The following is a 23,947-nucleotide window of genomic DNA, read 5'->3' as shown; positions in this document are numbered from 1 at the left end:
GGAGAGCGCGGCCCATTTCCTGGTGCTAAATTCCGCTAGGATTTATCTTGCAGACCTTTATCTCGGGGGCACTAAGTCACAAACCGAACAACAATCCTTTATAGAAGATGATGAATCATTCTTCAATTGGCAGCTGTAGCCCCATAAGTGGGCCCTTGATAAAAGGTGAGGGCGGTGATATTAAATTGAATTGCGGCTCGGCAGAGACAGTTCTTAGAGAATCCGGCTTAATGGGCCCAGACAGATGGGTTGAAGTTGGACATATGGCGGCACGGGGAGAGAGTTCCAGGTGGAGGGAACAATTTATTCGATAAATATTTACTGAGCACTTACTCTGAGCCAGGCCTTGTCAGTGGGTGCTGGGGACACACAGATCGTTTCGGCCTTGGAGGTCATGGACTAGGGGGGCCAGGTGCACAAAGAGGCAATCAGTGGTGTGACCAGATGAGGGGCCCATAGGGTGAGGTGGGGACCCAGGCGGATGCACGCAAAGCAGCCTGCTGGTCCACAGGCTCCTGGAGAAGATGCTTCTGAGCTGCCTCTTGAAGGTCAAGTAGGAATTTTTTACATGAAGACAGCATACTGGGGTGGGAAGCAGGGTGTTCTGGGTAGAGAGGACAGCACATACAAAGGCATGGGGTAAAGGAGAGCATGGCGCTGTGATGGGCAATTGCTCGGGATAGCTGAACACAAGGAGTGAGGAAGCGGGCTGAGAGGTGAGGCTGGGGAGGGGAATGGGGCCAGATCCTTGAGGGCCTCCTGAACTGCTGCATGTGCACTTCCTCCTCTAGGACGTGGGGAGAACTTTCAACAGGAGAACGATATGATCAGAGCTTCAGATGGCGCAGCCCTTTCCTGAAAGGAGGCAGTTCAGGCTAACCGGGGGGCGGGGGGGCCCTCAACTGGCAGACCCACTGGATGTCCTCGTTGAGTCTCACTACCCTGTCTGGAACTTGGTCTGCATCTGGCGGGGGCCCCAGTCTGGCCATCCAGGACCCCATGGATGACTATGAATGACAAAGACCTGTCCACTGTCCAGGGCCAGCAGTGATGGCCCATCATCTGGAATGTGTCCCAGAGCCGTGGGCCACCAGGCGGCCTGTGAGCAGCCCTCAGAGGGGAGTGGATCTTGAGCTTTAGCGCTCATTGCACCCTGGCCTCTCTGATTATCTCTAGTTCAAAAGGAACAGTGTGAGATGGGGCTTGAACAAGCTTTAGGAAGACTCCAGATGTTTCCAGAAAGTGTCTGCTGTAGGATTTTTTAGAGCAACTGTAGAGGGAGATAGAAGGTAAGAATTAAACTTATTTACAGCTCTATATATTTGCCTCTTCCAATATCTGTTTCCATAGAAACAACTGGAATAAGCCACCAGTTCAAAGCCACGTGTAGTCCATGACTTCCAAAGCCTCCATTTGCTTCTACAAAAAAAGGATGGTAAAAGCACGGAATGCAGAGGGAAGTTTGAAATACTCCTGTGTCCCAAGCTGCCCTGAACTTGATTACTGCCCAAGTGGCCAGAAAGCCACAGAACCCAGAGTGCAGGGAATTCTTGAGGTAGGCTGCTTGGTGGCCTGTGAAGACAGCCTTCTGCCATTGTTGTGCGTAAACACCCCATTGGCTCCCGTGGGTGAGTGCGCTGCACAAAATCCCATCTCTTTTGCAGCCTGCCGGGGGAGCAGAAGGGGGAAGGCTTCGGGGACTGCAGGCAGCCACGGTGGTCGCCCGGGGGTCTCCTGAGTGTTCAGTGTCCAGCGACCTGGAGTGCTGCCCACCATTTTCTCCCCATTTCAACATCATTTCCGACTGGCAAAGTGGAGGTGTAGGAGGTGGCCTGGCCTACAAGGAACACTTGGGGAAAAAAAAAAATCACCCTTCCCCCGAGATTCACAGGCTGTCTGCACACCATCAGTATGCACTGTTTTTAGTTTTGGGGAAATTAACTCAAATTATTTTCCCTAAAAGAAAAAAAAGTCCCAGATGGGCGTATGTGTATGCACATACAAACACAGTGTCAATTCTTGGTTTTCATCATACTTGATCTAAAAACAGCATTTGACACACTTCATCAAACCTTTCTTCTTGAAACACTTTCTTCATTTGGTTTCCTAGACACCAAACTCATCTGATTTTCTTCTTATCTCTGTGGCTTTCCTTACTGGCCTTCTTTGCTGTTTCCCTGCTAACTCCTTGATCTCCAAGCACTGGCGTGATTGAGGTTGTGTCCTTGGTCCCTTCTCTCCTCCGTCTATATGCTCCCTGCCCCCACTCCCTGTTCTCATCCAAGGCTTTCAATCTCACCTCTGTTGACTGCATCCAATTCCCCATCTCCAGCGCACACCCCTCCCTGAACTCCAGACCTGTATGTCCAACGCCTACTCACCCTCACCACTAGTAGAGTGGGTGTTCAAGAAAGGAGAATTTTTTTCCAAGAATACAAATTATATTTTAAAACTCTTTTAACATGCTTGGCAGATTTATCCCCACCTGCTACATCTGAAATGCAGACACATCCAATCTTCTCATCAGACTCTGTAAAGCAGAGGAAGGAAAGGCTGAAGTGCAATGAAGGAGCACCGAGCACGCGCGTGGGGCCAAGTCATGGTTGGGGCACCCATCAGTCCTCACCTCAGTGTAGATCATTTGCCTCTGGAGACTTCTCCATCCTCCCTCAAATTTCCTCCGTGCATGGATGCTCTCTCCCCTGCGCTCCCACCCATGGATGGCTTTTCCTCCTGGCTACCTCCTTCCTTTCTGACATCACTTTAGAGTCCCCTTCCCTGGCTTCTCCTCCTGTTCCCATCACCACTTAATGGTTCCCAGGGCTTCAGCCAGGACACCTTCACTTCTTATTCTACTTCTTTCTGGGCAGCCACACTCATTCCCTCAGCTCCCATCCTCAGGGTGCTAACTGCCCTTCCCAAGTCTCTATCTCACGGGCAAACTGCTCTCTTGTGCTCCAAGACCCTCTGCCCAATCTCCCAAGACCCTCTGCTCAGAAACGAACTCCTCGAGTTCCCTCTCAAACCCGTTCCTCATTCTGCACTCTGCCTCAGTGAAGAGATTCGCCATCCAACAACTAGCCAGACGTCTTGGGCGTTGCCCTTGCTGCCCCTGTCCCTACCCTTCAGCGTCAACCATTCACCAAGCCCTGTCCCATCTGCTTACTTACTATCTCTTAAATCCCCCTACTTCCCTTTGCTCCCACTGCAACTGCCATGCTGTAAGCTGCCATCGTCTCCGGCCTGGATCACTGTGAAAGCCATCTCCAAGGCATCTCTGGGCCTCCAGCCTCGCTCTCCATCTGTTCTCACCCCGCAGCCAGGGCAAATCTGATCATGTCGCTTCCCTGATTAATTGCCTTTAATTTTGAAGTTTCAACTTCTCTGTTTAGCACACAAAGTCCCTACCAACCCGGCTCTGCCTGCACCGTCTCTGCTCTTTCTGTCACTTCCCCAAAGGCACCCTTGGCTTTGGCTGGCAAAACTGTTTTACATATATGATCTTTAAGAAAAAATGGTACACTAACTTCATGCTTAATAGTGAGAAATTAGATGCTTTCCCTAAAACTGGGAACAAGACAAGGATGTTCTCTCTCACCATTCCTACTCAATACCATACTGGGAGTTCTAATACAAAAATAAGACAAGAAAGGAAATAAAAGACATACAGATTGGGAAGGAAGAAATAAAACTCTTTGGAGATGACATGATTGTCTATGTAGAAAAACCTCTAGAACTAATAAGCAATTATAACAAGGTTGTAAAACACTAGCTTAATATACTGCAGTCAATTGCTCTCCTATATACCAGAAATGAATAATTGGAATTTGAACTTAAAAACACAATACTATTTATATTAGCACCCAAAACAAAATGACTTAGGTATAAATCCAACAAAATAGGTATAAGATCCATAGGATGAAATCTACAAAACTCTGATGAAACAAATCAAAGTAGATCTATATAAATGGAAAGGTATTTGATGCTCATGGATAGGAAGATTTAAAACAGCATTGTTACGATGTCTTTCTTCCCAGCTTGGTCTATTGAGATTCAATGCAATCCCAATCAAAAAGCACGTTACTTTGTGGATATCAACAAACTGATTCTAAAGTTTACATGAAGAGGCAAAAGACACAGAAAAGCTAACACAATATTGAAGAACAAAGTCAGAGAACTTTGACACAATTCAACTTCCAGACTTACTATAAAACTATTGTAATCAAGACAGTGTGGTATTAGTGAAAGAACAGACCAACAGACCAATGAAACAGAAAAAAGAGCCTAGAAAGTGACCCATGAAAATATAGTTACAGATCTATAACAAAGATGCAAAGGAAACCCAATGGAGAAAGACAGAACTGGGTTGGCCAAAAAGTTCATGTGGCTTTTTTTTCTGTAAAATAAAAAACACATTTTTCATTTTCTCCAATAATTTTATTGATTTGGTTATTTTGAGTATGTCAGTTATCTCCTGCTTGATTGTTCTCAGTTAAGGTATTCATTTGATTGCTATCAAATTCAACTGGTCTACCTGACCATCGAGCATTGTCCAGTGAGAAATCTCCAGCTTGAAACTTCGCAAACCACTTTTGACACATTTGATCAGTCACAGCACCTTCTCCATACACTGTACAAATTTTTTTTATTTTTTTGCAGTTTAGTTGCATTTTTACCTTTCTTGAAATAATAAAGCATAATATGCGGAGAATGTTGTGTATTTTCTTCCTTCTTCAATATTAAAATGGCTACACAAAAATTCACCAATTTGGATTTTTTTTTTAAAATGCACGCTGTTATGACAGCAGTCACAATACAATCGAACAAAATTGTTTCAAATGAAGTTAAAGACAAGTAAGCACTTCTAGAGCCATCTTACAGAAAGAAAACAAATGCACTTTTTGGCCAACCCAATATTTTCAACAGATAGTGCTGGAACAGCTAAGCATTTATGTGCATAAAACTGAATCTAGACACTGACCTTGCACCTTTCACAAAAATTAGCTCAACACGGATTAGAGACCTAAAAGTAAAATGTAAAACTCTAAAACTTCTAGAAGATAACAGGAGACCAGGTGACCTTGGATTTGGCAATGAATTTTAGATGCAACACCAAAAGTATGGTCCATGAAAGAAATAATCAGTAAGTTGGACTTTGTTAAAATGTAAACATTCTGCTCTGCAAATGACTATTTTAAGAGGATGAAAAGACAAGCTACAGACTGAGAGAAAATATACCTGGCACATAACAAAAGCTACGTAAGTATTTATTGCATGAAAATGAATGAGGCCGTGGCTGTGGGATGCCTCCAGTAGGAATTCAGAATCCGATTCTCATGCCCTGGACACTCGCATGAATTCTTGCTGGGGGAATCACCCCCATGGGTCCTTCCTGTTATTCTCAAACCCTCCATCCTATTTCTTTATCAGAATCTATGTGACCTAAAATAATTATGCTGATCTGCCTGCATGTTTACTGTCTATCAGCCCCCACTAGCCTGTGGGCGCCATGGAATCAAAAGCCATGGCTGCTGTGCTGGGCAGCGAGGGAGATTCTTCAGAAGTCACCCTGTTCTGGAGAAGTGGGTGGTCCAGCAGGGTGGGCGGGGCCAGTAAGGGGTGCACTGAGCACAGGTGAACAGCGGGCTAAGCTTCCCTCCAGAGGAATCTTCAGGGTGCTAGGGATGGGAGTGGGAAAATGCAGCCTTGTAAATCTGGTGGAGCCAAGGAACTCAGGGACATGTCTCCATAGAGGTAACATAGGGGCCTGGTACAGAAGTTCAGTTATTTGTCAGGAAAGGTTCCAGAAGGGGGGAAGCATGGGCACAGGCTTGAAAATAAGACACAGAGCAAGGCTCGGGACTGGAATCCTGACGTGTTCAGAACATCCAGGACAATCTAAGCCACCTAAGGTAGGTGAGGGTAGATTTTGATTACCTCTCCTCCAAGTGTAGACTTTCTCTCTCAGTGGAGGTCCTAGGAAAAACAGCCCCTTGAGGAGAATTTGGGATATCTCATCCTTGGGCACACTGTTCAACCATCATGCTATGAATGACAGAAAACAAACTCACAGCTTAGCACTGTTTGGTGGAAAACCAACAGGCCCGTGGGTCGACTAATCAAGGGGTTCTGCTACCATGGCAATAGTGGGAGGGCAACCCTAAAATAAGAGAAAAAGAGGAGCAGTCCAGAAAAGGTTTAGAGAGAACTCTCAGCAGATACTTGGAGGGAAACAGAGACAGAACATCTGGGTTGAGAGGGCCAGAGCCGGCTCCTCTCCAGCACTGCCTTGGAAGGTCAGGATACCCAAGGCAGGACCCTCCCCATGTCGGACTTGGTTTCCTCATCTACACAGAGAGGCATTTCCATGGCACCCTCTAGCTCCTCAGTTTGAGAACCGTTGCCCTGGAAGGTCTGGCAAGGACTAGAGCTCTATGCACAGAACTTGAGAGCACCAGTACTTCCTAGAGAAAAAAAGGAAGGAAGGTGTTGATAGCAAACCATCGCTTGTATGAATCAGACACCACAAGGCTGATCTCCTTTAAATGGTCCAAGGGGACAGACTTCCTGGGTCTATTTCCGGAGTCTGCTGACTCAGGCTGACTCCAGCTCTATAGCCTTCCCCCTCCCGCCTCCCCAGCCGGAGCCTGGGAAACCCCCAGTGAATACTCGGCCCCCAGCTTAACCTTGAACGGAGGTAGCAGCCTCCTTTCTACTTGCCTGTCTTGGGCTCAGCATCAGGCCAGCTGGGTCTGGTGTCTGTCCACCTGCCCCTGCTTCAGGTCTTCTCGTGGGCTCTGTTTGACCGGCCTTGTAACCTTCCTTCACCCCGGGCCCCCAGCGGGCCCATGACTCTAATTTTAGTCCTCATCTGTAGAATGTAGAAACACTTCCCTGCCCTACCCACTTCACAGATCTGTAGCCAGTCACCAAAGGTCTATGAAAATCCCCTCAAACTGCAAAGCACTGTCATGTGTTGAAAGGCAGGGTACGGTAGTGGGTGAGAGTAGTTAGTGGCCTGCTGGGTAATCTTTGGTAAGTTATATAACTTCTCTGGGTTTCTGTTTCCCCATCATGAAAATGAGACTGCACCTATTCCATAGGGTTATTGTGAGGATCCAGTGAGTTAACACACAAAGCTATCCTCACCACCATCATTATTACTACCATTAGCATTACCGCTTAGGATTGTCATCACCCACGAGCCTGGGGGCCCAGTTAGCCAACAGCAGCTCTTCCTCCTGTGGACATTCTGTCTGGATTTCCAGATCCTGATGGTGGGTGAGGAATTCCCTTGGGATGGACTGGGGTGAGGACAGCTCCTTTGCCATTTATGCAGAGAATGGTGACCAGATATCACCTCCCTTCCAGAAACAGCCTATCTACCCAAGTGACCTCAGCTGCGTTCCTGCCCCCTTGATCCAGGGGCACAGCCAGTGCTGGCTCTGTCTGGGTCTGTTGATCTGCTCCCTCCCAGGATGGACACTTAAGGTGAAGGGAGGAAGGCACACAGCCCTAAATCTCCCTCTTAAATCCACGCTGTCAGGAACTGCACCCTCAGCCACTGCTCTGGCCATATAATTTCTTACTGGGCTGAGTAATCCCTCTGTCTGTCTCCAGACAAACGAGTCTGGACATCTTATTTGCTAGGAAACCTTGTCTAGAAGGATAAATACGGTCTCCAATGCATAAAATGACCGTTTCCAGTTTAGTTTATGAATTCACACTAACATCGGCAGAAAGAGTTCCTGAACAATGCAGAGGGAGAACTGGAGAAGATTCCAGTTTTCTCAACAGAATTTGTTACACCATTGGAAAATCATACCATACAGCCCACCCTGTTCGGCCGGCTCTCTCCAGCAGAGGCGTGTTCAACTGTTTTAAGAGAAAATCAGTGAAAATACAAGTTCCCTAATCTTGAACTTCCCTTATCTGGAGCATCCTAGGAAGATCACTGAGTGAAGGGCAAGGATGAAAGCAAGACTATTCTAATGTATATTTAACACTACTTTTATGTAATGTTTTTTATTTTAACAACAAATTTCTGCTATCAGATGTGTGACAATAAATCCTATTGTTTATCACTTTGAAAATCATATTGTAATGCAAAGGAACTCTCATTCCCTAGTAGCACTCCTCAGGGACCTTATTGTACAGAAGAGAATAAAAATGCCATGTAATTTCTGGACCAATCAATAGATCCTATAAATGGGGATTTCTACAATGTGTAGAAAATATACTCATTTAAGCAGCCCAACATTTCCTCTTAATTCTGTGTATATCAATATACCGAGACAAATTCTTTCACCATGTTTCTCTCCAGGAGGGAAGACCTTACGTCTGGCCTTCCTGAAATAAGGTTGGTCTCAGATGGAAGGAAACAGAAATAATGAGGTGTTCCGGATGGCAAATGTGGCCCACGTGGACCTGTGATGATTTCCGTGCGACTGCCTTGATTTCTTCTCATGAAGTGCACCTTGGGCAGCCGAGCAGACGGGCTGCCTCTGCCCCTAAGTGTCTGGCAGCAGCGCCCCGCAGGCCTCCCCCTGCCGGTGCCCGGCGCTTACCTCCATGCTGTACCTCTCCACCGTCCTTCGCAGGGGGTCCACAGCCTGCCAGCAAATCAGGATGCACAGGTCAATGAGCAGCATGCCCCCGACGATTACAAGCAATTTCTGGTCCTTGATGATCTGCAGAGAGGGCAAGAGCAGGACGCAGGGGACGTGAGAGACAGCTTCCCAGATAGAAGCTGAAAATTGGGTCACCTTCAGCTTGAGAACCTCCTGAGACACTCCATCCCCTACAGGATAGATCAGCCAAGCTCCTTTGCTTGACATTCAAGGTCTTTCCTGAGCTTGGTCTGGCCACTCCTTACATACAAGCGTGAACTCAGTTTAAGTCTGGCAGCTCCTAATCTGTGGACCTGCTGTGATTTTTACCTCCCACTCCTTTGTAGGGGCTGGTTCTTTTGCTGAAACTCTTTTCTTTCGGTCTGGCAAACTCCTAATAGTCCTTAAACACCCAGATCCATTATGACCTCCTCCATGAAGTCCTCTCATACTCCCACAGCAGAATTAATTACTCCAATAGCACTGTTCACATACTTAATTATCAGGAGTAGTAATAGTAGTACGTACAAAAAAAAAGAATAGCTAGCATTTAAGGAAAGCTTACTCTGTGTCTGCCTGGAGGCCAAATCTTTACATATATCACTTCATATATAAAGACACATATTATTATTCCCATTGTATGGATGAAGAAACTGAAGCTAGTACAGGGTTAAGTAACTGGCTCAGAGTAATATGGCTACTAAGAGGTGAAGCCTAGATTTGAACCAAGTTCCCCCTATCCCCAGAGTCCATACCCTCCAATATTTACAGTACTGACCAGACATTATATTAGGTTGTATACACATCTTCCTTCCTCAGTAAACATTTATTTGTGTACCTTCAGTACCTAGCAGGGCCTGGCATGCAATAGAGAGTTTGATGGATTGAATTGAGATGCAGGACTATAAAAAGAAGAAATATAACTCCCATCCCTCTTTGCAGCCTATGATGTCTTTATTACACTGTGAAATTCCCACCCCACTTTCTGTCTGTTTGATCGGGACTGGCCTGGGGACAAATGCTGTCAGTGCCAAAGCTAACTTGTGTCTCACTCACTGCATGTTTATGTAACCCCCCCTCCTCCCAATAAAAGCTAATGTGATGAAGTAGTTCTAGAAAGGATCATAGAAAAATAAACAAAACTGAGGCAGAAGCTTAAGAAATATCACCAAGTCTGGCTTTTAATGATTAAAGCCATTTTTAAACTAGAAATAGAAACTCAAGGGGCCTCTCTGCAGCTGAACTGTGAAAAGAACAGGAAGAGAGTATTTCTGAGTTAGTGCCAAAGAGATCCAACCCACCAAAACCACTTTATCTGGGGGCGGGCGCTGGCAAAGCCCCTTCTTTGAGATTTTCCAGAAGCATCTAGTGAACCGCTGATGCTTTGCATCCTCCCTGCTAACCTGCACCCCCTGGGGAGCTACTCAACTCTCTGCCAGCCTCGAGAAGTTGGAGCAAAACAAAGAAACGCCTGAGGAGCTTAGGGCTCGGAGGACAGGCTGCCAGGGTTGGAGCCCCCAGGCACTTGCCCACGCTGTGCCCGACCCCTGGAAGGTCTTTCCCCAACCTTTCTGCTGGCACTCTCCTGCCCTTATGTCCCTATGAGTAGCCACTTCACACTATATGTGTAATGATTTGACTCATGCCTGTCTTCCTACTACATTGTGAGCTCTGCGCAGCCCAGCTTTTGCTAATTGCCCTGTTCCTAGCACCTGTCGGAGCCACGCATAGAAAAAGTGCTCAGTAAGGACTGGCTGATGGATGATGATCTGAGGAGACGTGCCCTGAGCACTCACTTGTGCCAGGCCCTGCGCTGGGCACTGGCGACACAGATGGACAGACCCTGGTGCTGCTCCCTGGGGTGGGCAGGAGAGACAGGCTTCTCATGGACGATTACAAGAGGGTGCTGGAGGAGAGGAAGTGGCTTCACGGAGGAGGAGCCGGAGGCCCCTGGGGGCTGGGGAGGAGGGGACATCAGGCAGAGGAGGCAGCAGGGCAACATGACAGAGCAGGAAGAGCTCCGTGGATGGCAGCTGAGGGGCGGACTACGTCATGTCACCCCAATTCTAGAGTCTCCTGTGACTCCCCATCACCCAGAGGATAAATCCAGCCAAGCAACCACTCTCCAAACAGCATGTGCACTTCACTGATGCTTAACTCCTCCTTACTCTGTGGCTGAGATGTATTTTTCACCCTTCAGGCCTTTGTAGGTGCTGGTTCTTTCGTCTGAAACACCCTATTCTTTCTGTGAGAGGCTTTGTGCATGGCTGGGTGAGTGGGGTGGGTTGGGGGAGGCTGGAGACAGGGCTAGCAGAGGGGGAGAGCTTGCGGGACATATAATGGAGGCTTCATGAGGATCCGCTGGAGGTTTAAGCATCCTTCAGCATCGGCGTGATGGGAGCAACGTGCAGCACCAACGTGTGCACCTGGGCGGGAGCCTGAGTTAGGAGACCAGTTAGAAGCTAGTGCAGCCGCCTGGTGAGCAGGGAGGAGGCTCGGAGCAGAGCTGTGACTACCGGGATGGGCGGGAGGATGCCGAGGCCACAAATACTGGGCGGCCTCCTGCCCATCTGGCTTCTGCCTCTCAGTCCTCTCCCCCTCCCCACACTTCCCTCACCAGAAAGTGCCAGCACCTCCGTATCTCATCTTCTCTGCCACTGCTTTCTCATGAGGCTAAAGGCCAACTACTCTTCCCATAGTCTTAACTTCTGGGAAGCAGTGGCCTTGAACTTGCTCCCATTTTCTCTTGGTCTCTTCCTGAGAGCTCGTGAAGTACAAGAGTATGGAACACCTCATACTCCAGCACACAAAACCTTGGGTCTGTTGGGGTTGCACAGTCTGTACTGGACAAGAAGTGGCTCATTGAAGGGAAAGAGCTGAGAAACACAGGGCGGGGCCACACTCAGCGAGTCACCTGCAAGGGGAAGAGACCTCCCTTCAGAGTGGATGCAGCCCCTCTTCCATGGCTGCCTGAATGAGAAGGCACCCACGTGGCCCAGTTGGCCTTGAAACTTCCCCTTGATATATGGGATGAAGTGTTTCCAGTTTTAAGGCTCAAGTATGAAGTTTGAGGTAGCACGGGGTAGTAGAAAGACAGGATTTGGGATTAGATGGACCTGGACTGGAGTCCTGGCTCCATCTCTTGCCCCCTGTGTGAGCCTGGGCAAATCACGTCTTCTCTCACTCCGCATCTCATGCATAAAATGGCCGGGGGCAGGGGGATGCAGGAAGCAGGGAGGCTCATGTATTATCTCTAAGCATGGCGCCATGGGAAGAACACGGGTTTTGGATTTAGAAGACCTCCTTCTAATCCCAGCTCTTGACAAATATGATCTCGGGCAGGCTGTATAACATCGTGAAGCTCGCTTCCTCCTCTAAAACTGGGACCACTGAGCCCTAAGCTGCAGAGCTGCTATAAGAGTAAAATGAGATGTACAGAGAGCACCCAGTTAGAGTGTCCGGCACAGATAAGATGCTCAGCAAATGGTAGCTGTTTGGCTACCATTACGTGCGTTTTGACAATTAGCAATTCTGTTTATGTGCCTGATAATGACATCTAAGGGCAAAATGTGGTATTGCACCCCAGCTCTACTAGACCGCGGACTGATGGCTCTATGGCAGGAAGGCTCTGAGAATATCTTAGAGGAGAGGACATGTCTAACTTCCTTCTGGCACCATTTGCAAAGCCTGACACTTGGCCAGTGTTTGTGATCAAATGGATTTAAACTACATTTCATTTATGAATTGCAGAAACACTTATTGAGTGCCTATACTACAAGTAAGGTTCTATTCTAGGCACTGGGGATGGGCAAAAAACATAAATATCCTGCCCTCATAGAGCACGCATGATAGGGAGGGAGACTAACAGTGAGTAATTAAATAAATACCCATGCACATACACAATACAATGTCAAGGAGAGGTGATTAAAAATACTCTTTTAAAAAGAGATATAATATTTTAAATTTCAAAAACAGCACGGACCTGACCAAAGGACCCTTTCATTAGACAAGGCCATCTTTTAAGTGTCACTTCAGCTTCTCTGACTTGCTTATTTTTCAGGTTTCTCTTCAAAAGCTATACGAGCTCTTCTCTGCTATATCACATTGATGCCATGGTATCTGTTCTCTCCCTGAGGCTGGGAGGTTACTACTGCTCCGCCCTCACTGAGAGATGGGGAGCAAAGACTCCCGGGAATGAGTAAGCACCAGGCTCTGGAATCGGGTCTGAGTTTGTATCTTAAAATGAGCTATATGATCTTAGGTAAGTTTCTTCATCCCTCTGAGCCAGTTTTTTCATCCACAAAACGGGGATGATAATGACACAAACCCCATTAGATTATCAGAGCTTGGCTTACAATGGCTGTTCACCAGATGTCAGCTATTATTATTTCATTATTATTATTTTTTTTATCCTCACCTGAGGACATGCATATTGATTTTAGAGAGAGGGGAAGAGAGGAAGAGAGAGAGGGAGAGAGAAACATTGATCGGTTGCCTTGTGCATGCAGCGTGACCAGGAGCTGAACCTGTGACCCAGGCATGCGCCCTGACCTGGAAGCAAACCTGCAGCCCCTCGCTCTGTGGGACGACACTCCAACCAACTGAGCCGTACTGACCTGGGTGTCAGCTATTACTAAAGGTCACTTCCCATTGTTGTTAGAGCAAAGATTAGCAAACTACTCCAAGTTTGGCCTACTGCTTGTTTTTATAAGTAAAGTTCTATTGGAACTTTATATCCAATATCCATTCACATATGTATAGGGTTGCTTTTACTCTGTAACAGCGCAGTTGAGTGGCTGCAGTAGAGACTGTATGGCCGGCAAACCCTAACATATTCACTGTCTGGCTCTTTACAGAAGAAGGTGGTTGACTGCTGGTTTACTGAAAAATCTCTTTATTTCTTTGAAAACTTCAGGTATTTTCACTGACTCTTACTGGACTCCTCTAGGACCAACTCACTGTCTAGTTCCAGGGACACCATTCCAGGGGGAATGTGTGGGAATGGTGTTCCCTGAAGTCGCACAACCCAGTGGCCCTGCCTTCCCTGCTGTCACTCAGGTGACCGATGCTTTGGTGAAGCTGACAAAAGCGCTCTCTTGGGCTAAGGCGGGATGAAGACCCAAGCGGACGTCCCTAGGTTACTGTCGGCAGTGGTGTCGAGTCAGTTGCAGTGAACTTTCTTTGTCCTCAGAAACACCCACCTGCTCTGTGTCTGCATTACTGCTTTCATCTCAACATTTCAATTAGGTCCCAGTAAGAGTCAGAATAAAGATGGTAATAAGGCCTCTCAATTCAAGATTCTATGATTGATCTTAAGAAAAAAAAAAAAAAGAGTAACATGCTGTAAAAATACTGAATTTGGAAGCATTACATCACCATGTGTCAATAGGCTTCTTTTCCTGTAAAGTCTTTAAAAATGCAACCACATGGGTGAAGTTTGTGTATGTGCGTTGGGTGAGGGCAAGCCATTGTGGGCGGAGGGAGGAGAAGGGGGAGCCAGGGGAAGAAGAAAAGGATCAAAAGGCCGGATAAAAAAAGGTATATGATTGCATTTATAAAGTTATGTAAATCTAATATATGTGTCAGTTAAAAAAAAATTTAGGAGGCCTCCTTTAATAAAAAGCAGTTTAAACTTTACGAAAAAAAACCAGTAAAATAAAACGATAAAAACCAACCTTGGCTATATAAAAGGTAGGAATCACAGAGAATTTAATCCCAGTTTGACCTGCAACTACCACAATTCTTTCAAAACAATCTGCTACCCGGACTTGAGTTTTTGATCTGTGTGTGATACAAAGTTCTCTTCCACACCGTTAACTCCCTCTAATTTGGCTGATAAATACAATACTGCTAACCATCTCCTGGCATAACTAGAAAGCCTAGAGCAAAAAGTTTCTGGGATGGTGTGTTTATCTGGTCTTAATTGTTTTCACGACAGACAAAACTAGTGACCAAACCTGCACTCAGGGCCGTTGGCAGGCTCTCCCCGGACCCTGGGCCCACCAGCAGCTGGAGCTCTCCGTGGCCCAGACTGCACATCCCCTGGGCTCAGGCCTGCCGCAGGGTGTGGCCCTATCGCAGCTCTGCCTCTGGGGAGCTTTCAGACAACAGAACTCCTACAGTCTCCTTGACATGGTTTGCCAATTGTTGCCAGACAGTCAGAGTGCTCTTGTTCACCAATCACATGAGTAATGGAACACAGGCTGGTTCTTTATTACAGATCACACTATGGATGAATCACATATTGGCACAGAGGAATCAACGCTGCGATTCTTCAAAGCCAGGATGGAGTTGTTTTAAGTGGCAGAGTCTCTCTCTAACCGGAGCCACAGAGCAGAAGAGCCCCGGCAGTCCCTGGGCACCTCTCAAACTCTGGCTTGCTTCAGCATCTCTGGGAAGGGCTGGTGAGAAACATGCTCCAGGCTCCAATCAGGATTTGAGGGCTGGGGTGGGGGTGTGGGGTGGGGTCTGAGAATCCGCGTTTCTAATAGGCTCCTAAATGATGCTGACGGTGCTGCCCTCAGCCCTCGCTCTGCGCAGCCTTGATGTAGGCCAGAGGTCTTCCGTCCTGGCTGTCTGTTAGTACTCCCTGGGAAAGTCCAAAAACTCCTGATGCTCAGTTCCAGCCCTGGAGTTCGGTTTCAGCAGGCCTGGGCTGGGTTACTTCTGTAACACACAGCCAGGGCTGGGAGGGGCGGGTAACCGGGATTCTCATCTCACAGCCAGAAGGCAGCTGTCACAAAGGCTGCTGAGGCCCGGTGAGGGGAGGGGACCTATCGGTGTGCACAGGCAGGGGTGGCCAAGTGGGGCTCTTTCCTTCCTCTAGAAGCAGCCTGCAGTCTTTCTAAGGGCAGGGGGCAGAGAAGGGCAGAGATGCCCCACCGCAGTTTGGAGGGCAGCTCCTGAGCAGCCCCGGCAGTGAAAGGGGCAGGTGGTGAGGGTGATGCGTGCGAGGCGCCAGCAGAACCACGGCTCTGGAAACAATACAATTTCAAGATGTCCCCATTTACAGATCAGGGAACAGAGCACCTGGCAGATGAAGTGATGTGCCGGAGTCCCATGGCAGGCCAGCGGAGGCCCGCTCTCCTGCTTTGCCTGCCGGCCCCACTGCCTCGGGCCCGCCTGCTCTCTGCCACAGGTGCCAGAACTCCTACCCCAGGGGCCGGATGGGAAACGCAAGTTTGGGGTGAAGAATCGTAACAACAGGCACCATGTTCCAGGGTGAGATAAGACTACAATGCAGGACTTGCAGAGATGTCTGTAAACAGGCTATACCCGTATCAGGGGGTTAAAAAGTGAGTGTGTATGTGTGGTGGCAGGTGGGGGGTTCAGGTGGGGGTGAGTCAAGGAGAGGACTTTTGGTAAGAGGTGTCATGATGTTATGGGATTCCTCTCCCAGGAGAGAGGGCAGGGGTGGGGCTGGGGTGGGGATGGTTCCTCCTTGACCTCAAATCAAGAGAGAGCATCAAGCGAGAGGCTTTAAGAAGAGCACTCAGGGAGCTTGCTTGATAGGGGACCCAATGAATTGATGCCTGACTGTTGTCTGAAAAGCCCACAAAGGGACAACAGGCTGGTCAGCTGCCCTTCAGGTTGGGGGGGCAAAAAAGAGGGGCAGCTGATAGAGTGAGATCCGCCTGAAATCCTCGAGATTGTAGGAGCAAAGGATGTGGGGGTGCCTCCTGCTGAGCGGCTGTGGCCCACAGAGCAAGGGAGGGCTGTGTGGCCCTGCGCAAGACAAGCTGGGGGGCAGGGGTGAGCCCAGGAGCGAGGAGCCACCAGGTGCTCAGGGCTGGAGGAAGAAGCCACAAGCAGCCAACCGGTGGAGTATGTCTCCCGTGTCAAGGGCGCTGCTGGAGGGAGAGTCCCAGGAATGGGGGCTTTGAGAAACCCACAGAAACACCCAAGAGAGTCTAAAGGGTCTGCTTAACCCCTGCTGAGCCCAGCACTGGCAAGCAACGCAAATAAGGTCATTCCTGCCCCATCCACTGCTCCAAGCTCCAGCTCTGGAGGGTTCAGAAGCCTTGGGAATGGGATGATGGGGAAAAACTCAGGCTGGCAAAAGAGAGGAACAGCCCCCCTGCACCCCGTCTCCCAGGGTGGGTGGCCCACAGGCTTGAGCTGGGGGAGGGGGAGCTGTGCCTTCACATGCAGTTTGAAGTGTTGGATGTTACGATGGACTCCACATATTAGTTGCTGACCACAGGCCCTTCAAAGTCATGAGACTTCTCCAAATTTTATCTAAGGAGCAAGGGAGGAGAAGCACCACTGGAAGAGCTGAAAGGACAGAGATGGAGAAAGTTCATCTCTGACACATCTTAAGGGTCAGGCTTAGTCCACGTGCTGGTTACACCCAACCACATCGGTGGCAAATGCTTCCTTCTCACATGAAGGCAGAACTCCTCTTGGAACATGGAACGATTAAATCAGGTCCCTGCCCTCTGTCACTCCCCTCTTTCAAGGACTCCCGGTGCCCAAAAGTTAAAGACCAGATTCCTTACCAAGGCTCCTGCCTTCCCTTGGAGCCTCTCCTTGCACTCTGTCCTCACAAACCCTGTGCCCCACCCAGCCACGCAGAGCCGCTCTCAGCAACATGAACACACCCCTTCCCTCCCCAGGCCTCTGCACACAATTCCCTCTACAGGGCTTGAAAACTCCTTAGCCCGGCTAATCCCCACTCATCTTCCAGGTCTCAGCAAGATGACACTTCCTACATGAAGCCTTCCCTGATCCCCCATATGTATGGGGGTACCCCAGGACCCCCATACATCCCTGACCAGCCCATATCACAGTTAATAAAGGATCCCCTTTATTAACTGTCTGATTTCCCCAGGTGGCCCAAGGTATAGAGAGCATGGGGTGGGGCAGGGGATTGTGCTTATCTTGAATCCCCAGCAAATAGCCCAGTGTCTGGCACATAGTAGGTGCTTAATAAATAGTTGTTAAATAAACGCTAAGGGAAGACTGCAGACACCCTGAAACAGGAGGAGTGGTTACCTTCTTCTTCATTTTCACGTTTTTGAAGATGGCGTGGACCCTCCATGTCTTTGCAAACATTGCCCCGAAGGCGGTTGTGTAGCCCACAGTGAGAATCCAGGTCCTGACCTAGAGGCCGTGAGAAAGCACAAACATTAACGTGTAGGTGGACTGAGCTTGTCCTTTACGACAATATCCCAACAGGGGGACCCTAGAGGATGGGAACAGACACTCTGCGTATCATATAGTTTTATTAGCACCTACAGTCTTTCAATCACATTTCAGTCTGCTAGACATTTAGTTCTATCAGCCACTTGCCCGACCCAGGTCTCCGGGCACAGAGGCACTGGAGAGTCAAATCCTGCCTTCGGTGGGCCCCCAAGGAAGCCAGCCGTGCAGAGAGGCAGGGAGGGCCGCAGGACCCCTCAGGGGTCAGTCACCGAGGGTGACAGAAAAGCCCTCTGGCCTTCCCTCTTTCATTCCTTCCTTCAGTGCCTTCCACAGGGGGAACGTAATCGCTGACTTCCCTCTCTCTTCGCCTGCGTCTACAGGAGACCAGGTGGCCCCGGGAACCTCGTCTGAAGGACTCCGGGTCCTCTGTTGTGGGCAGGGGGTGGAGGAAGGCACAGGGCCACAGGGGCTGACACTCGGTAGGTGAGTGGGCCTGCCACGGGCCTTCTCCAGCGCTCAGCAAACCCGCCAGAGCAGGGCAGGACCGGGCCAGAGCTGGCCCTGGGGGGCGCCGTCATGGGGGGCTGCTCGGTTAGGGAGGGTGTCCGGAGGAAAAGGGCTGTGACCTTCCCGCTCCCCTCAGGGGCCTGTTTCTTCAGGCGTTTAGAGAAAGAGGAGCAGATGCCGCCTGGATCTTGCTGCTCAGAGCCCTGCCCCCCCCGCCCCCCACAGTTAGGCTGCTTGGCTCCTACTGCACGGGGTGACCTCAGCTCAGCTGTCTGGTTACTCGGTGCTAGGCCAGCCTGGCCCTGAGCCCACACTGGACCGTGGCTGGCTCTTGCCTGTTCCCTAGGACAAAGATGTGCGCTGATCTTCAGCCCTGGGCTGGTGGCCGATGGGAACTGCCAGCCCTGATAGGAGCCAATAGTCTGGATCCCTGCAGGCTGAGAAGGGCAGTCACCATGGGTTAAGGTTTGGGAGCCTCCTGGATGCTCATTCCCTGCCCGCTCTGCCGTCATGGCTGGATCCCGGCCACTCCAGACTTTACCCTCACCAGCTGGACTGGACCCCCTCCAATACCCAGGACACTCGCCTCGCTCCAGCCTGGGCCCCACATCACAGCCCAGCCCTGGGCTGTGTCCCATGGGGACCTCCTGCTCCCTGGGATAAAACACCAAAGCAAAACGGAAAAAAAAAAAAAGTGCTCTGTGAACTCCAGTTCTAGGCTTTGGTTTTCTCCTTCATGTTTCCTCAGCTCTGTTGAGCTAAATTTCCTCTCACAAGTCCCCATTTTCCTCAGCTAAACACAACAAGAAGGCGGATGTGGTAAGAGAGAGAGAGAAATAGCCAGGCTGGAGGAGACAGGCCAGGTCCTTGGTGTCCAGAAGAATCGGAAGCAGCAGGTTTGCCCAGCCCACGCCTGCCGTCAGCACATGCAGGGAGCTCCCAGAAATGTTCCAGCCAAGTCCCTTCATGGAGTCCCCTCACCCAGCTTTTCTAGAAACTTGGTTCTCCAGCTTTCCATGCACAAAACATTTCCTCTTTCTACTTTATTTGTGAAAATAGAAACTGGTCAGGTAGACTGCAAGGCTGACCCGCTAAGTCCAGGAGGGATAACTGTTGTAGTTATTTTTCAGAAACATGAGCATGTGAGGTGTGAAGGCCAACAGTGTACTGGTGGGCACATACCTGTTTTTTTGTTTTTTGTTTATAATTTCAAAAACATGGAGAAATTAGACAAGAATGAATAACAGTCCTTTAGGAAAGCATAGGATGGCCACATTATCAGCCATATTATCATGCAAGGATGCAAGAAAAGAAAAACGGGACAGGGGAAGGAGCCAATAACTGCACATTTAGACTTGAGCTCATACAATGACCAGATTGTAAATTCCCAGGCTGTTAGAGTTGCATCTCATTCATTCATTTGTTCATTCCTTCTTATTCTCATTCATAAGTACAGATGATCCTCCACTTATGCAATGGAGTTATATCCTGATAAGCCCATAGTAAGTTAAAAATATCATAAGCTGAAAATATATTTAATACACCCAACCTATGGAACATCACAGTGTAGCCTAGCTGCCTTAAATGTACTCAGGACACTTACGTTAGCCTGCTGCTGCCCAGCTTCATGAGAGAGTATTGAACCACATATCATCAGCCCAGGAAATGATCAAAATTCACAATTCGAGGTAGGTCTCTATTGAACGTGGATGGCTTTTGCACCATCGTAAAGTTGAAAAATCCTAAGTCTGAACCACTGAAGTCGGAGACTGTTGTTAAACCAGAGGCCAAGAACATATGATAAAAACCAACAAATAAAACAACAACTAGGGTGATGTTTTTGGAGTCCCCGTTGAGTGAGAAAACCACTTTGCAGATAAAGAAGCTGAGGCTCGGCATTTTGAATGTGTGTTATTTCTCTCAACCAGGCCACAAGCTCCAGCCAGAGTTGAGCCTGGGACTCAGTGCCTGGTCCCTGTGCAGCCCTTTCTCCCCTCCCCATGCCCCCTCCTCCTCAGATGGAGCCTCCTTAGCCCAGATCAGCTTCACCCTTGCCCAGGAGTTAGGCATCAAAGGGACAGGGCACACCCGGGTGGCGGAGCAGCCTGAGAACACTCTCCTGGGGGGATCTCGATACCCTCTCAAAGCAAATGGGTTGCCATGGCGGTTAGACCGATGGCTTTCATGCATTTTTGACCATGTTCTCCTGCCAGAAAAACAATCTTCAACATGTACACAGAACATGGAAATTTTAGAAGGACGACACAAGACGAGGTAATATTATTTTTACCTTGTCATGGGGCTGACAAAGATCTCCTATTTCGTGTAGAAGTGTCACTCCAATGTGCTTAGCACTATTATATTTGCTTTGACTTACTTTTTCTTTTTTTTAAAGTAATCATTTCCAGGCCACTTGTCTATTTTGCGAGGGCTAAATTCATTAAGACGCAGTAATATAAATGAGTTAAGTTAGTTCAAATTCAATAATATAAATTTAACCTGGTGTCTGGAAACGGCATATCCTGCCATAGACTGACAGCTAAGAATGGCCGAGGGTTTCCCGGGCAGACCAGAGCCCCAGGCTTGGTAGGCCGTGTCCTCAGGACGGTCTGCTGGCAGGGCTGGCCCTGCAGCTGCTGCCTGCAGACCTGGGTTTAGGGAAGGTTTCCACCATTCCCTCAAGGGTAAGAATGACCCTCTGAGCCCCAACTGTCTGTGCAAACAGCGTGGCTTTTGTTACCCACCTGCTTTCCCGCTGGGAGCCTGGCCTTTGGTACGTGTCCGGCAGAGGGAGCCTCGGTGAGCCACCCCCGCTAATAACCCTGAGGGGCACTGGACGTCTAGTAGGCTTTCCTGGCAGACAATGTTTTGCACGTGTTGTTACCATTCGTGGCTGGGGAATTAAGTGTGTCCTTGTGTGACTGTGCCGGGAGAGGCTCTTGCAAGTTTGCATCTGGTTCTCCCCAGTCTTTGCCCCTTGAACCTTTTCCCTTTGCTGATTTTTCTTTATATTCTTTTGATGTAATAAATCATTGCCGTGAGCACAACTACATGCTGAACCCTCCCAGGGAATGACTGAACTGGGGGCTGTCTTGGGGGCCCTCGCCACAACGCCCCACCACTCTCTGGATCGGCCAACCACTAGGTTCTCGGGAAAACTCCTGCATAAAGAGCGCCGGGCACACCCACTGAGCTAGGGCCCTGGGATCAGTCCAAGTAGTAAATATTAGGAAAGCTTAATGGCTTTCATTTTTGTCTACATACAAAGGAAATAAAAGCTGTAAGATATTCTTCCCCAAGATGATCCCAGTGGGTTCGTGTCCTATTTGGAGACAGCTCTTCAGACAATGATGCAACTGCAAAGGAGGAGAGGCTCTGAGTGCGCGAATGGGGCCCCGCAGAGCCACCCAGCCCAGGCCGGCTCTGCTCAGGGTCAGCCCTGGGGGAGGCCTCTGCAAAAGGGGTGTGCTATTTTTTCCCCACTCCTCTACCACCTCTTTAAGAAGGAAATGGACCCCAGGGTTCAGTCCTGCGGATTAAGGGGCTCTCCCTAGGTTATCACCCCCCTCTTTTAGGCCTCAACCACTTTTCTTGTCCTGATAATGCTTTATCTCTTTCCCAGTTCCTATCTCTCCTCTGAGCTCCAGACCTGCATATGCCGCTGTCCCTGGAGATTTAGGTGACACTTAGTTGTCCCATAAAACCTGCACATGTCACAGCAAACGCTCAGCCCATCAGCTTCCCCTGAGCAGCTCCATTTCTTCCCGACTCAGGGAGGGGGGCCATTATCCATCTGTCACCCAGGTCAGGGGCCTGGAAGTCCCCCAGGGGTCGTCCCCCACTCTCACTCTCCTAGTCAATCCCAGGCCCTTCTCCCTCTGTCTTGCCCACCCCCAACCTGTCCTTTGCCCTTCTCTGTGCTCAAGGGTAGGGTCCCGTGCTAGCAACCCCTGGGGTCCCCTGTCCCCTAGCTGGACCTGGAAGGCCCCATCAGGAGACTGGAGGGTGCGAGGAGAGGGAAGACGGGACATAAGCTCCCTGCCGCCACTGTGTCCATGCTGTTTCTCCGGCCACAGCCGGCTCCTCACAGGGCTCCAGACCTCTCTGGGCTCAGGAAGACATGCCTCTCTTCACCCTTTTGGGCCTAGGAGTGGCGACCCTTCCTGTACTGGCCTCCGCACCTGTGTTTGCTTCCTTAGCCCCGCCCCACCTCTTTACGTGACCCACTGGGTGGCTCGGGCATCTTACTCCCATGCCTCTTGTTAGTACCCCCACCTCTCTGTTTCCGCGGCACCATCCACACCGGTCATTATGAGCAGGGCTCTGGAATCAGACTGACGTGGGCTCAAGTCCTGTCACCTTTTAGGAGTCTCGATTTCCTCATCTGTGACGTGGGGACAACAATAATGCCTCTGACTTCATGGAGTGGTTGCAAGGGTCAGCGTGTGGAATGGAGGCGTGTTAAGCGCCGAGGTTCTTCATCCATGTCTGACTTTTGTTCGTGTGTTCCTTATACCGCTCACTGGACCACCGCCGGAGCTCCCAGCCAGCGGTCTCCCCGCCTCTGTCCTCACCTCCTGCTCACCCACCCGAGAGAGAGAGGCTGTTCTCCAATGCAAATCTAAGCAAATCTCCCCAGGATTAAACACTTCACTGCTCCATGAGCCTTCAGGTTAAACAGATTCTTAGCCAGGCGTGGTCCCCGTCACCTGAGCACGTCCACACTGTTTAAACATTCCCCGTGCACCACGGGGGCCGACGCTGCTGGGCCTGGCACCAGAATGCCATTCTTCTTTATCTCCGTCACAATCCTCATTTGTCCTCCAAAATCTAAACCATGGGTCACCTCCTCTGAGAAGCCCTCCCAGACCTTGCAGGGAGGTCATGGCTGCCGCTTCCTTGTGACGGCCGCCCCCACACACAATTCCGGCTGTGCTGGTCACGCTGAGGTGACGTCTCCACGACCACCTGTCTGCCTCTCCCACGCGAGGGTGCTGCTGGGAGGCAGAGCCTGCTCTGCCCGCCTTTAGATCTCAGGAGCCTGCGCTGAGGGGCGGTCAGGCCACGTGGCCCAGATAAAGGGGTAATGAGCGCTTTGTCACCAGAAATGGGCAAGTCGAGCTGAGCAAGCACACGGCAGAAAGACCGCAGAGGGAACCGGAGCACTTAATTGCAAAGGAGGCTGAGTTCCTGGCCTGAGTGGTTCCTTCTACCCGGATGGAATAGGCTGTCTGGGAGGTACTGGGCTCCTTGTCACTCCACATGGGGACGCAGAGCTTGGCGGACCCCCCATCAGGGTTATTTAATGGTGCTCTGATGCCAAACCAACGAGAAGATTCTAAGGGGCTCTAATGATTCTGTTTCCAGTATGTTGCCTCTACCACAAGTCTCTCCTGATTCATCAACACAAGACAAACAGCTACTTCGTTTTTTTCCTCCCAAAGTCTTAAACATATTTACTTTTCTGGTGTTAACATCTTTCCTTTTCTCTCCTCAGCCATAGAGGACTTGGGCCCCTCTGCACACTGCCCTGAACACACAGATCCATGGGAGGGGGAGGGGGAAGACCATGAGGCAGGCGATGCCCATCGCAGCCTCAACTATGGAAAAGGAAAAAAAACCAAAACAAAACAATTAGAGCAAATCTCCAAATGGAAAGAAAAATCTATGCCCGGAACAATTGTGCT

At 49.5% G+C, this 23,947-nt stretch overlaps 1 protein-coding gene across 1 annotated transcript in view; it reads right to left on the bottom strand.

Moving 5' to 3' along the window:
* Nucleotides 1–23,947, bottom strand: part of GABBR2 (gamma-aminobutyric acid type B receptor subunit 2) — a 331,202-nt gene that overhangs the window by 44,327 nt on the left and 262,928 nt on the right. The window contains exons 12-13 of the mRNA XM_054584622.1: nucleotides 17,604–17,711; nucleotides 8,568–8,690 (exon numbers count right to left, since the gene is read on the bottom strand). Coding sequence (XP_054440597.1) covers nucleotides 8,568–8,690; nucleotides 17,604–17,711 — 231 coding nt within the window. The remainder of the gene's footprint in view (nucleotides 1–8,567; nucleotides 8,691–17,603; nucleotides 17,712–23,947) is intronic.

Source organism: Pteronotus mesoamericanus, unplaced genomic scaffold (genome assembly GCF_021234165.1).
Source record: "Pteronotus mesoamericanus isolate MK-2021 breed Mesoamerican mustached bat unplaced genomic scaffold, CSHL_Meso_final contig_78, whole genome shotgun sequence".
NCBI classification, from domain to species: Eukaryota; Metazoa; Chordata; class Mammalia; order Chiroptera; family Mormoopidae; genus Pteronotus; species Pteronotus mesoamericanus.
This window is presented reverse-complemented; position numbering and strand designations above follow the sequence as displayed.